This window comes from Rhinichthys klamathensis, unplaced genomic scaffold (assembly GCF_029890125.1).
Source record: "Rhinichthys klamathensis goyatoka isolate OS25496 unplaced genomic scaffold, OSU_Roscu_1.1 h1tg000219l_1, whole genome shotgun sequence".
NCBI classification, from domain to species: domain Eukaryota; kingdom Metazoa; phylum Chordata; class Actinopteri; order Cypriniformes; family Leuciscidae; genus Rhinichthys; species Rhinichthys klamathensis.
The window spans coordinates 230,179-244,479 of NW_026606743.1; the positions used below are offsets into that span (position 1 = coordinate 230,179).

The window sequence follows — 14,301 nt, forward strand, 5'->3', positions numbered from 1 at the left end:
GAGTAGGATCAGTCAACAAACACGGTGAGTCATGTCATTTTCTCCTCTCATTGTCACCTTCACTTCATGTAACATGTATAGCATAGTCCTCTCTGTCAGCATAGGATGTGATAAATGCAGGGAGATAGTCAGGCTGACGGAGAAGATTTCAGAACTAGAGACACCCATTCAAACTTTAATCGAGGTTAATTGTAAGAGTGCAAGGGCTTTAGATACGGCTTTAGATACTGCTTGGATGCAACTAGTTTAGTGAACTCTGTACATTGTTTGGTTCCAGCTGTAGTAGAGCCCGTGCAGCAGGACAATTGGGTGACGGTAAGACGTCATAGTCACGGGACAAAACACCACTCTTCCGTTCCGATTACCATAGTAATAATAATAATTCATTGTATTAATATAGCGCTTTTCAAAATCTCAGGGTATCGGATCAATAATTCAAAATCTTCAGTTATGTTGCTGTATATTTGCCATTTGATAGGGGGGGGCTTCAATGCCCTAATTTTAAAGGGTATTATACTGCTGCCCAGTTAAGATCTATTATGTTTTTCTTCTCACCATCTAATGAACAACCCGTATGGGTAGAAATGGAAAACAACTCTATTCCGAATAAAATACCCTTGGAATCATATTTATATGATTTAGATCGTAAAATTTTACAGAAAATGAAGGGTAATGTTACGAATCCAATGGTTTTAAATATGGTGAGAGTATGGCATGAGACGCAGAGATATTTGAATATCTCCTATACAAGTGAGATATCTCGCTATTGTCCAATATGGGGAAACCCTAAGTTTAGTCCCGGAAAAGTAGATGTAGGTTTTAAGACGTGGGCAGAAAAAGGTATTAAAAGTATAAAAGATTTATATAAGGAAGACAATCTTATGTCATTTCAAGAATTGAGTAATACATTTGATATACCTAAAAGTCATTTTTTTAGGTACTTACAGATAAGAAGTTTCATTTTATCATTTCAAAAAAGTACTGGAAATATACCACCATTATCAGTTTTGGAAAGAGTAGTCACCAAAGATTGTTATGATAAAGGTCGGATTTCACTTCTGTATAATATGTTGGTAGAGGGCTCCCCGGAGTCTTCTAGCTCTCGTTTAGGAGCATGGAGTATGGATCTTAACGAGGAGTTCACACCAGATGAATGGAGTGAGATTTGTCAAGATGCTCAAGTACAAACAGTTAATATAAGATTAAAGTTGTTGCAATATAATTGGCTTATGCGTATATACATAACTCCAGTATTATCAAACAAATTTAATGAAAATATACCAGATACATGTCCCAAGTGTAATGTTTGTAAAGGTACCTATTTCCATTGTATATGGGAATGTGAAGAAATATCGAAATTCTGGAAAGAAGTGCATAATATGATTGGTAAAATTATAAATGTGAGTCTTCCTTTTGGACCAAGGATTTTTCTACTGCATTTGTATCCTAAGCTTAAGTCAAAGGAATGTATCTTTATTTCTATGTGTATCTTACAAGCTAAACGCCTCATTGCATTACAATGGAAGAATCTAGAACCACCCAGCATAAAAAGGTGGCTCAGGGAGATGGTACTGAATATGTCAATGGAGAAAATAACATATATTATTAAAGGAAAGGGTAAGATTTTTGAAGATGTTTGGAATCCCTTTAGATCCTTCATAGAAAAGGAGGATAGTGACATGTTTAAAGAGACAATTGAAGATATGTGAGATTATAGGATGTATTTGTATTAGGAGGCCTTAATAGTTTGTATGTATGGTTTTTTTTTTTTCTTGGTTTTTTTTTTTTCTTTTTTTTTTTTTCTTTAGTTCATTAGTCTTGAGGATGTGAGTCCTGTACAAATTGAGAAATGCTAAGTTGTAATGATGCGAAAGACATTAATATGCGTCTATACTGTATTTTGTATTTTTGTTCCTGGTGTGTGTGTAATATATGTTGTTAAAAAGTTAATAAAAATAAAATAAAAAAAATATAGCGCTTTTCTTGGCACTCAAAGCGCTTTACATAGAAGGGGGAATCTCCTCATCCACCTGGATGATGCGACGGCAGCCATAGTGTACCAGAACGCCCACCACACACCAGCTTACTGGTGGAGAAGAGACAGAGTGATGAAGCCAATTGGTATATATATACTGTATATGGGGATGATTAGGAGGCCATGATGGACAGAGGCCACTGGGAAAATTTGGCCAGGATGCCGGGGTTACACCCCTACTCTTTCGAAAGACATCCTGGGATTTTTTTGTGACCACAGAGAGTCAGGGCCTCGGTTTAATGTCTCATCCGAAGGACGGTGCTCTTCGACAGTACAGTGTCCCCATCACTTTTATTGGGGCATAAGGACCCACACAGACCACAGGGTGAGCGCCCCCTACTGGCCTCACTAACACCTCTTCCAGTGGCAACCTGGTTTTCCCAGAAGGTCTCCCATCCAGGTACTAACCAGGCTCAACCCTGCTTAGCTTCAGTGGGCAACCAGTCTTGGGCTACAGGGTGATATGGCTGCTGGCATATAACCATAACCATAACAAATAGATTCTCCCCCCTCAGTGAAACACCCACTGAGAATCCTGTTGAATGTGCCCCAGTTATTGGCAAAATAAAAGTGCTGGCTAATGCTAATCTTAAATTCTCTAAGATTATTGTTCACGTCGACACTAATGCTGTTCGACTTCGCCAGTCGGAAATCACCAAAATTAACGTTAAAGAGGTGTGTGAACTCGCAAGTACGATGTCAGGCACTGTAATTTGCTCTGGCCCCCTTCCTGTTCACAGGAGTGATGAGATAGTTAGTAGACTGTCCTCACATAAAAATGGATCAATCAGAATCATATTCCACAGACGTGTTTAATAATATTTAAAATGATTGTTAAAACATGTTAGATGACTAAATATATTTTTCTTTACTAGTTAATACATAGTAGACACCTTAAAATATGAATATGCAAATCTAACAGTTTGATAAATTCTTTATACCTTAGTATTAGCATTTGTCACTGAATGATTTTGTTGAGGCAGTCTTTTTTCTTTTTCACTTTTTTTGCTCAGCAAAAGTCAAATTGAAAGACTGACATCTAGAGGACATTCTAAGGAAAAACACGGTCAAGGAAACATGGACAAGTAGATATAATGTAATTGATATTATATTCCTAAGCTTTCATTATTCATTATTATTCATTATTCCATAATTACTTAATATAGATTGGTAAAAAAACAGTGATAGGACGGTAATATCCTAATTTCCAGAGACACCCACTTAACATCGCCTGCTCTTTTAAAGCAACACCCACACAAGCTTCATCAAAGATTAGTGAGCTGAGTGGTTGAATGGCTCAGAAATAGAGATGAGTTTCACTCTGTACATCTGCCTGTATCTGTCCTTTAACTTTATTTTGTCAGCTTCAATACTCAGATCAGGCACCTGTCAGCTTGGATGACTAGTAATTTCCTACTACTAAATTCTGAAAAAAAAAAACAGAGATTCTAATTATTGGACAAAAAACTTCCTCACATAATAACCTAGAATACTGTCTAACACTTGATGGCTGCTCTGTCAAGTCTTCGTCGTCGATTAGGAACCTGGGTGTGCTCTTTGATACCAATCTTTCATTTGAAAGGCACGTGTCTAGTATCTGTAAAACCACATTCTTCCATCTTAAAAATATATCTAAATTACGACATATGCTCTCATTGCAGAGCTGCCAACTCTCACGCATTGGCCGTGAGACACACGCATTTGATTGGTTTCACACGCTCACACGCCACACCCCCGATTTCTCACGCTGAAGTGTCAACCTGGTCAGGGTTACATTCCTAAGGTCCCTACTAATGTTGCAGGCCCAATTGTGTTGCTGGCCTTTTGCCCTCCACCTTTTATACCCTAGATCAGGAAAGACTCAATTTGTCCCGTTAGGGCTTTGGATGCCTACATTTAGAGAGCTGCCCTGTGGCGTAGATCAGAGCAGTTATTTGTCTGCTTCAGTTCAACGAAGAAAGTTTGCCCTGCATCAAAACAGATTATGAGCAAGTGGGTAGTTGAGGCTATCTAACTTGCTTATGAAGAGGTCGGACAGCCTTCACCTTTGGCGGTCCGGGCCCATTCTACGATCAGTATGGCTTTAATTTCGGAAGTTTCCCTTCATGACGTTTGTGATGCGGCAGGCTGGTCCTCGCTGCATACATTTGTCAAATTCTAAGACTTCTCCACTCCGGGGGCTAGATTGCTTGCTTCTTAGTTTGCGCAAGGACTTCACACAGAACGGGCACTTGTCATTATGGCGTAGTGGGTATGGGGGTGCTTTATAGCTTCCTTGTCTATGACGTCACCCGCCTATGCCATCTCGCTCTTCCATTGGACTGATTATACACGTGCTTCACGATGCAATCACACAGGGGTGTTCCCACAGCGTAACTATGCAGCAGGAGTTCCGAGACCTAGGCGGTCACTTTTTATGATTTCTATGAAGGCAAGGTTTCTTAAACTAGGCTCTAAGTTTGTGGGGGAACATACAAATTCTTAAAAATGTCAAACAAAAATAAATAATCCATTCAAAAAAAGGAAAAATTTCAACATTTCTGTTTACTTTTACGATGTGATATGATAATCAATTTTGGGTCGCCACTTGATATTAAATTTGGGTACTGAAGTAAAACCAGTTTGAAAAGGGAAAACACTTTAGTTTATTTGCTGCTAAATGTCACAATCAAAACTCAGACACAGGCTCTAAGAAATGGAATCTCTGGTGATTATTGTTTGTAATGAGTCAATATGCTGAGACTGAAGCTATAACTGAAGCTGAGACTGAAGCGGAGCCTGAAGCTATAACTGAAGCTGAGACTGAAGCGGAGACTGAAGCGGAGACTGAAGCGGAGACTGAAGCGGAGACTGAAGCTATAACTGAAGCCGAGACTGAAGCCGAGACTGAAGCCGAGACTGAAGCCGAGACTGAAGCCGAGACTGAAGCCGAGACTGAAGCCGAGACTGAAGCCGAGACTGAAGCCGAGACTGAAGCCGAGACTGAAGCCGAGACTGAAGCCGAGACTGAAGCCGAGACTGAAGCCGAGACTGAAGCCGAGACTGAAGCCGAGACTGAAGCCGAGACTGAAGCCGAGACTGAAGCCGAGACTGAAGCCGAGACTGAAGCCGAGACTGAAGCCGAGACTGAAGCCGAGACTGAAGCCGAGACTGAAGCCGAGACTGAAGCCGAGACTGAAGCCGAGACTGAAGCCGAGACTGAAGCCGAGACTGAAGCCGAGACTGAAGCCGAGACTGAAGCCGAGACTGAAGCCGAGACTGAAGCCGAGACTGAAGCCGAGACTGAAGCCGAGACTGAAGCCGAGACTGAAGCCGAGACTGAAGCCGAGACTGAAGCCGAGACTGAAGCCGAGACTGAAGCCGAGACTGAAGCCGAGACTGAAGCCGAGACTGAAGCCGAGACTGAAGCCGAGACTGAAGCCGAGACTGAAGCCGAGACTGAAGCCGAGACTGAAGCCGAGACTGAAGCCGAGACTGAAGCCGAGACTGAAGCCGAGACTGAAGCCGAGACTGAAGCCGAGACTGAAGCCGAGACTGAAGCCGAGACTGAAGCCGAGACTGAAGAGGAGACTGAAGCCGAGACTGAAGCCGAGACTGAAGCCGAGACTGAAGCCGAGACTGAAGCCGAGACTGAAGCCGAGACTGAAGCCGAGACTGAAGCTGAGACTGAAGCGGAGACTGAAGCGGAGACTGAAGCGGAGACTGAAGTCGAAAGTGAAGCTGAGACTGAAGCTGAGACTGAAGCCGAGACTGAAGCCGAGACTGAAGCCGAGACTGAAGCCGAGACTGAAGCCGAGACTGAAGCCGAGACTGAAGCCGAGACTGAAGCCGAGACTGAAGCCGAGACTGAAGCCGAGACTGAAGCCGAGACTGAAGCCGAGACTGAAGCCGAGACTGAAGCCGAGACTGAAGCCGAGACTGAAGCCGAGACTGAAGCCGAGACTGAAGCCGAGACTGAAGTCGAAAATGAAGCCGAGACTGAAGCCGAGACTGAAGCCGAGACTGAAGCCGAGACTGAAGCCGAGACTGAAGCCGAGACTGAAGCCGAGACTGAAGCCGAGACTGAAGCCGAGACTGAAGCCGAGACTGAAGCCGAGACTGAAGCCGAGACTGAAGCCGAGACTGAAGCCGAAAATGAAGCCGAGACTGAAGCCGAGACTGAAGCCGAGACTGAAGCCGAGACTGAAGCCGAGACTGAAGCCGAGACTGAAGCCGAGACTGAAGCCGAGACTGAAGCCGAGACTGAAGCCGAGACTGAAGCCGAGACTGAAGCCGAGACTGAAGCCGAGACTGAAGCCGAGACTGAAGCGGAGACTGAAGCCGAGACTGAAGCGGAGACTGAAGCGGAGACTGAAGCGGAGACTGAAGCGGAGACTGAAGTCGAAAGTGAAGCTGAGACTGAAGCCGAGACTGAAGCCGAGACTGAAGCCGAGACTGAAGCCGAGACTGAAGCCGAGACTGAAGCCGAGACTGAAGCCGAGACTGAAGCCGAGACTGAAGCGCGAGACTGAAGCGGAGACTGAAGTCGAAAGTGAAGCTGAGACTGAAGCTGAGACTGAAGCCGAGACTGAAGCCGAGACTGAAGCCGAGACTGAAGCCGAGACTGAAGCCGAGACTGAAGCCGAGACTGAAGCCGAGACTGAAGCCGAGACTGAAGCCGAGACTGAAGCCGAGACTGAAGCCGAGACTGAAGCCGAGACTGAAGTCGAAAATGAAGCTGAGACTGAAGCTGAGACTGAAGCCGAGACTGAAGCCGAGACTGAAGCCGAGACTGAAGCCGAGACTGAAGCCGAGACTGAAGCCGAGACTGAAGCGGAGACTGAAGCGGAGACTGAAGCGGAGACTGAAGCGGAGACTGAAGCGGAGACTGAAGCGGAGACTGAAGCGGAGACTGAAGCGGAGACTGAAGTCGAAAGTGAAGCTGAGACTGAAGCTGAGACTGAAGCTGAGACTGAAGCTGAGACTGAAGCGGAGACTGAAGCCGAGACTGAAGCGGAGACTGAAGCCGAGACTGAAGCGGAGACTGAAGCCGAGACTGAAGCCGAGACTGAAGCCGAGACTGAAGCCGAGACTGAAGCCGAGACTGAAGCGGAGACTGAAGCGCGAGACTGAAGCGGAGACTGAAGTCGAAAGTGAAGCTGAGACTGAAGCTGAGACTGAAGCGGAGACTGAAGCGGAGACTGAAGCGGAGACTGAAGCGGAGACTGAAGCGGAGACTGAAGCGGAGACTGAAGCCGAGACTGAAGCCGAGACTGAAGCCGAGACTGAAGCCGAGACTGAAGCCGAGACTGAAGCGGAGACTGAAGCGGAGACTGAAGCCGAGACTGAAGCGGAGACTGAAGCGGAGACTGAAGTCGAAAGTGAAGCTGAGACTGAAGCTGAGACTGAAGCGGAGACTGAAGCGGAGACTGAAGCGGAGACTGAAGCGGAGACTGAAGCGGAGACTGAAGCGCGAGACTGAAGCGGAGACTGAAGCGCGAGACTGAAGCGGAGACTGAAGCGGAGACTGAAGCTGAGACTGAAGCTGAGACTGAAGCTGAGACTGAAGCTGAGACTGAAGCTGAGACTGAAGCTGAGACTGAAGCTGAGACTGAAGCTGAGACTGAAGCGCGAGACTGAAGCGGAGACTGAAGCGGAGACTGAAGCGGAGACTGAAGCGGAGACTGAAGCTGAGACTGAAGCCGAGACTGAAGCCGAGACTGAAGCCGAGACTGAAGCCGAGACTGAAGCCGAGACTGAAGCGAAGCCGAGACTGAAGCTGAGACTGCTGCATTTGTTTCAGGACTCTGCGATTGTGGGTTCAGTTGGATCTAATGACTGGCGTGGATCTCTGTATGAAGTGACTGGATCAGGATCTGGATTTAAAGAGACTGAGATTAAGGATCCATCTGTCAGTAAAGACTCGTACATGGGTATGTTGAAGCTGTTGGTCCGTCCTTGTCTGGTGTGAAGTGTCTGTGCATGTTTTAATGATGCTGATGATGTTCAGGTTACTCTGCTGTTCTGGGAATGAGAGGCGGCGTCTCTCTTCTGTTCTCTGGGGCTCCGCGGGCCGAACACAAGGGTCTGGTGACCCTCTTCACCAAGAATGAAAGCACATGGACAGTGACGAGGAACATCACCGGAGAACAAGTTAGTGAAGAAGAACCCTCTGACACGATATTAACACTCTCCATCAGCAAGAGCAGGGCTTTACAAATCCTAGGGAAGAAGCAACCACACTTAGAAACACTCTTACAAAACCATTAAAACCATCTCAAAAACCTCACCGGCCACTCGGTTCCTGCCTAGCAACACCCCAGTAACCACCCCCTAGCAACTGCAATTTGTGAACATCAGGCTATAAAGATCATATGCTAGAATGCAATTAAATACATTTTGATTCATTTTTGGCATCAGATTGGCTCGTATTTTGGCGCGTCTCTGAGCCTGTTGGATGTGGACTTGGATGGAGACTCAGATTTCCTTCTGGTCGGAGCTCCGTTATTTCACCAGTCTCAGCCGAGGGCAGAAGGGAGGCTGTACGTCTACGCTTTATCTGAGGAGGTATGGACAGATTCACAACATTCTCCATTAGTAAGTACAGAAACACATGTGGTTAATGTTCAGGGTCTGTGACTGGAAGATTGCTAGTCATCACCATTGCGTTACTCCAGTGCAGCGATGGGCAACTTCGGTCCTGGAGGGAAACTGTCCTGCAGAGTTTAGCTCCAACCCTGAAAAAAAAAAACTCTCCTGCCTGTAGCTTTCTAGTAATCCTGAAGACATTGATTAGCTGGTTCAGGTGTGTTTGAGTCGGGTAGGAGTTGTGGATAGTAGCCCTCCAGAACGAAGACAATGTTTGTCTGTTAGTGTGATTATTTGCTGTATATTTGCATTAAAGTCATGTAAATGCATTGTTTTGGCGCTGGTCATGTGCAGACGAATAAAGATCATGGTCTCTCTCTCTCTCTGTAGTATTTTCAGAAGACACTGAACGAGTCAAACACCGGCAGATTTGCTGCATCTCTGGCTTCACTAAAGGACCTGAATGGGGACGGCCTGTCAGATGTGGCAGTCGGGGCGCCGCTTGAGAATGAAGGGGAGGGAGTCGTCTACATCTACCTGGGCGACAGGACACGTGGAATAAACACGGAACACGCTCCTCAGGTGAGAGTTTGCTTTAGTTCCCTCAATCCCAAACACTGTGTTTGTGCCCAGTTTAACCCAGAATCCCAGACGAGCCCAATGTTCTCAGATAAACAGACAGACATGGCAGGCTAAACGTGTACAATGATGAACCGCTTTAGCACAGTAGATATCTCTGTGTGTGTGTGTCTAGTTGATTCCAGCGCGCTCGGTTCTGCCCGGTCTGCAGCAGTTCGGAGTGTCTCTGTCTGGTCAGATGGACATGAGCGATGATAATCTGACAGATGTCGTGATCGGAGCTAAAGGAGGGATCGTGCTGCTCAAGTAGGACATTTCACAACACATTTACAAAATAATGGAAAGATTATCTTACAGGCTAAACACGAGGTCTCATTTATGAACTCTGGCTCTGTTTGAGTACAGTCACTTTAGTGGCCAGTAATTTAACCTTTAATTTGGAGAATTAATGCAATGATTTGAGCAAATAAAAAGGCTTGCTGAACCATCAGTGTTACACAATTTTTTCAGCCGCATACCGGTTACATCACTCTCCCACCACGGCACCACCGTCGTTTAGATTTTTTTTATAGTAATAAAATAATCATTTAGAGAACAGACACTATATTAAACACTGAGCATGTCTAGTAAATTCAGCGTGAGCCGAACAACAGTTGCAGCAGCTGACTGACAAGACGATAGCGAAAGATTTGGTTTCAAAGTGAAATCTAAATGCGCTTATTTGTCAATGTTTTGGATTTAAACCCAATGCTAATAGGGAACCAGCAAACATTAATTAAGCAATTTGTAAACTTTCCCTGATGAAGGATGAAGCAGCCGGAGGTAATACTTCTAATTGACACACACCTTCATGGTGTAGATTGCCATGCTTAATAATTTTGTTAATACCGTTGCCTAATTTTTTATTTTTTTTAAAATAAAAGTTCTATGTTTAATTTAAGTGAGTTTGTCATTGTACTTTTTTGTTGTTGTGTTTTTCATTTAGAATAATAATGAACCAACCATTTAATAAATTGCCGCACCCTAATTGCTGCTAATTCGAAAGTAAAATGCACACGGCCGCATGGGCATTCATAAGCGTTTGAAAAGTGAGGTGGAAAAGTTGATGTTGACGCACGTTGATTGTGCTGTGTGTTTGTTTGCTTCAAGGCTGTACGCTCCGTCTAAACCTCGTATTAGCTTCGTATTTCTTTCTGTTTCTGAACCATCATTTCTAGTTGGAACCATCATCGCTAGCTTCCGTTATAGTTAGCACAACACACTAGTAACTCGCTAGCCTGTTAATGCGCCACCCGTGCGCTCACTTATTTATTTTCTCTCGCGCCCGCGCCTTTGAGTTCAGAAAAAGCCCAGGTGAGTAAGAATCAGTCAACAAACACGGTGAGTAATGTCTTGTCCTGTTATTGTCACCTGTGTCACATGTCATGTGTTTAGTATAGCCTTCTCCGATGGCAATATAGGATTTATATGTGATAAATGCAAGGAGACAGTCAGGCTGACGGAGAAGATTTCAGAACTAGAGACACGCATCCAAACTTTAATTGAGGATGGTAAGAATGCTAGATCTTTAGATAATATTTTGGATGCGCCTAGCATAGTGAACTCTTTACATGATTCGGTTCCGGCTGAAACAGAGCCCGTGCAGCAGGGCAGATGGGTGACGGTTAGGGATCGCCGCTCTAGTCGTGGATCAAAGAACCACTCTTCCGTTCAGATTCCCATAACAAATCGATTTGCCCCACTCAGTGAAACACCCACTGAGAATTCTGTTGATTGTGCCCTGGTAATTGGTGATTTGATCACACGGAACGTGAAAATAGAGCCACCAGCCACCATAGTCACATGTTTGCTGGGAGCCAGAGCGCCCGACATCAAAGCAAATTTAAAAGTGATGGCTAATGCTAATCGTAAATTCTCTAAGATCATTATTCATGTCGGCACTAATGATGTTCGACTCCGCCAGTCGGAGATTACCAATTTTGCAAATTCGTTAAATCATCTAAATCGACAACATGTATGTTAGACCCTATACCGACTAAGCTACTGAAAGAGATGCTTCCAGAGGTCATAGATCCTCTTCTTAATATCATTAATTCGTCTTTGTCTCTAGGATACGTACCAAAAACCTTTAAGCTGGCTATGATAAAACCGCTTGTTAAAAAAACGCAACTTGATCATACAGAATTAGTCAATTACAGGCCGATCTCGAATCTGCCTTTTCTGTCAAAGATACTGGAAAAAGCATTATCCTCACAACGGTGTTCCTTTCTAGAAAGAAATGATATCTGCGAGGGTTTTCAGTCCGGATTTAGACCGTACCATAGCACTGAGACAGCACTGAGACGGCATGGCTGCCGTCGCCCGTCGGTGTATGAATGAGTGAGTGAATGGGTGAATGTGAGGCAAATTGTAAAGCGCTTTGGTGGCCATTGGGTCTGTGAAAGCGCTATATAAATGCAGTCCATTTACCATTTACTCTCATTAGAGTCACAAATGATTTGCTCTTATCATCCAATCTCGGTTGTATCTCTCTATTAGTGTTACTTGATCTTAGTGCTGCATTTGACACAATTGACCACAACATTATTTTAAATAGACTAGAAAACTATGTTGGCATTAGTGGAATTGCACTAGCATGGTTTAAATCATACTTATCTGACCATTATCAGTTTGTAGCAGTAAATGAAGAGATGTCTTTTCAATCACAAGTTCAGTATGGCGTACCACAAGGCTCAGTACTAGGACCGCTGCTGTTCACTCTGTACATGCTACCATTAGGAGATATCATTAGGAAACATGGCATTAGTTTTCACTGTTATGCCGATGATACTCAGCTGTATATTTCTTCAAAACCTTAACGAAACTTACCAATTCACAAAATTAACGGAATGCATAGCTGATATAAAAAATTGGATGACTAGTAATTTCCTACTAGATTCTAATTATTGGACCAAAAACTTCCACACGTAATAACCTAGAATACTGTCTAACACTTGATGGCTGCTCTGTTAAGGCGAGACACTACAGGTGAATAGGCTAAAAAATTTAACTTACAGATATCACCATGAAACTTTACCAGTTGATTACTCACATGAATTGGAGAAAAAAATGTATTGCAAGTTTTTTGTAATTTTTTGTTTAAATATGCTAATCAGGCTATATCTAATTAAATATGCGCTAATTTGCCTATATTTTGAAGTGACGTTTTTTGAAGATGAAAAAAACAAGGTTCAAAATTATTGTTGCATTTTGTTGATATATTCAAGGAAAAGACATTTTCAGAGGGGATTATGAATATCTCCTTTTGTTACCCTGTAAATCAGAAAATACTGCCAATAGTCTTAAAAAATTGATTTCCGCCCTATTTTTAGGCATAAAATGTCATATAAATCAGGCCAAAAATTATATATCAACAAATCCCTCTGAACAAACCTTCACAATATAGTTAGGAATAGGACTGTAAAGTTTGGTGTATGTAGGTGCTACTGAAGTGGAAAATCGTCACTAGGAGTGTGAGAAAAAACTCATTTTGAGAAAACGGCCTTTAAAGATTTGTATGGCAAAATTCCACTAATTTCTATTGAAAGCCATGAATTACAGACAAAATATGCTTTAGGTCCAAGTAAAATCAATGTATCACACTGTTTAACATCCAAAACTCATCATTGCTTCATCCATCACTGATCATAACATCCAAAACAACACTTCAACAGTCCATCACACAGGTGAATATGTTTCTGCCTGAGGAACTCACAACCACTTTAGGATCCCACAATTACAGATTTGGTAAGTATTATATAGTAATTATATTATACAAAAACTGAAATGTGTTGTGTAATGTAATTGTTTTGTATATATAGCGTGTAAAGTATAGTATTATGTGATGCATGTATATAATGTCAGAGCGCGTCACGTGATGATTCTGAACGAATCACGTTGTCAGAAATTGACATCAGCCAATGAGATGTGCATTTCGAGTTAAATCGCTGGTTTTACTTTCAAGATTGGTTGCTGATAAACAGGAAATGACCATATTTGGATCAGATAGCGTTGCAAAGGAGAGAGAGAGCTTTCTAACGGTGTGTGTGATGACAGGGTGCAGATCGCGACCGCGGAGCAGAGGGATGATTTAGAACGCCAACTTTTGATGAATTTATGTGAAATCTACACACGCAAACAGACAAAGTGTAGTAAAATAAATACCTAAATGTGTATTTTGGACTTTTTTTCAGCACAAGTCTGAAAGAAGACATGTTATTGAAGACAAATAGCCCAAAATCTCAAAATTGACCAATGAAAAAAAAACGATGTTTTTGCCTGCCGTGTCTCGCCTTAAGTCTTCGTCGTCGGTTAGGAACCTGGGTGTGCTCTTCGATACCAATCTTTCATTTGAAAGTCACGTGTCTAGTATCTGTAAAACTGCATTTTTCCATCTTAAAAATGTATCTAAATTACGCCATATGCTCTCATTGACAAATGCGGAACAATTAGTTTATGCGTTCATGACATCAAGGCTAGATTATTGTAATGCTCTACTGGGTGGTTGCCCTGCACGCTTAATAAACAAACTACAGCTAGTTCAAAACGCAGCCGCTCGAGTTCTTACCAAAAACTAGGAAATATGACCATATTAGCCCGGTTCTGTCAACACTGCATTGGCTGCCTATTAAACATCGTATAAATTTTAAAATATTGCTGATTACTTACAAAGCACTAAATGGTTTAGCTCCTCAGTACTTGAGCGAGCTCTTAACGCATTATAGTCCTTCACGTCTATTGCGTTCTCAAAATTCCGGCCAGTTGATAATACCTAGAATATCTAAATCGACTGCAGGCGGGAGATCCTTTTCCTATTTAGCACCAAAACTCTGGAACAATCTTCCTAACATTGTCCGGGAAGCAGACACACTCTGTCAGTTCAAAGCTAGACTAAAAACACATCTCTTTGGCCTAGCATACACATAACACACTATAGATTTCCTTAATTCAAAATTAGGCTGCATAGTTTAGATCAGCCGGAACCGGGAACATGTCCCGTAAATCCTGATGTACTTGGTACATCATAAGAAGGATGGCGTCTACACTTATATTAGTCTCTCTGTTTATCCCGAGGGACCCTC

The 14,301-nt window shown here is 43.3% G+C and overlaps 1 protein-coding gene across 2 annotated transcripts in view; it reads left to right on the forward strand.

Moving 5' to 3' along the window:
• Positions 1–14,301, forward strand: part of LOC130097410 (integrin alpha-L-like) — a 117,405-nt gene that overhangs the window by 67,212 nt on the left and 35,892 nt on the right. For both annotated transcript variants that reach the window (XM_056264240.1, XM_056264239.1), the window contains exons 11-15: positions 7,818–7,947; positions 8,025–8,167; positions 8,435–8,581; positions 8,993–9,184; positions 9,357–9,487. In XM_056264240.1, coding sequence (XP_056120215.1) covers positions 7,818–7,947; positions 8,025–8,167; positions 8,435–8,581; positions 8,993–9,184; positions 9,357–9,487 — 743 coding nt within the window. The remainder of the gene's footprint in view (positions 1–7,817; positions 7,948–8,024; positions 8,168–8,434; positions 8,582–8,992; positions 9,185–9,356; positions 9,488–14,301) is intronic.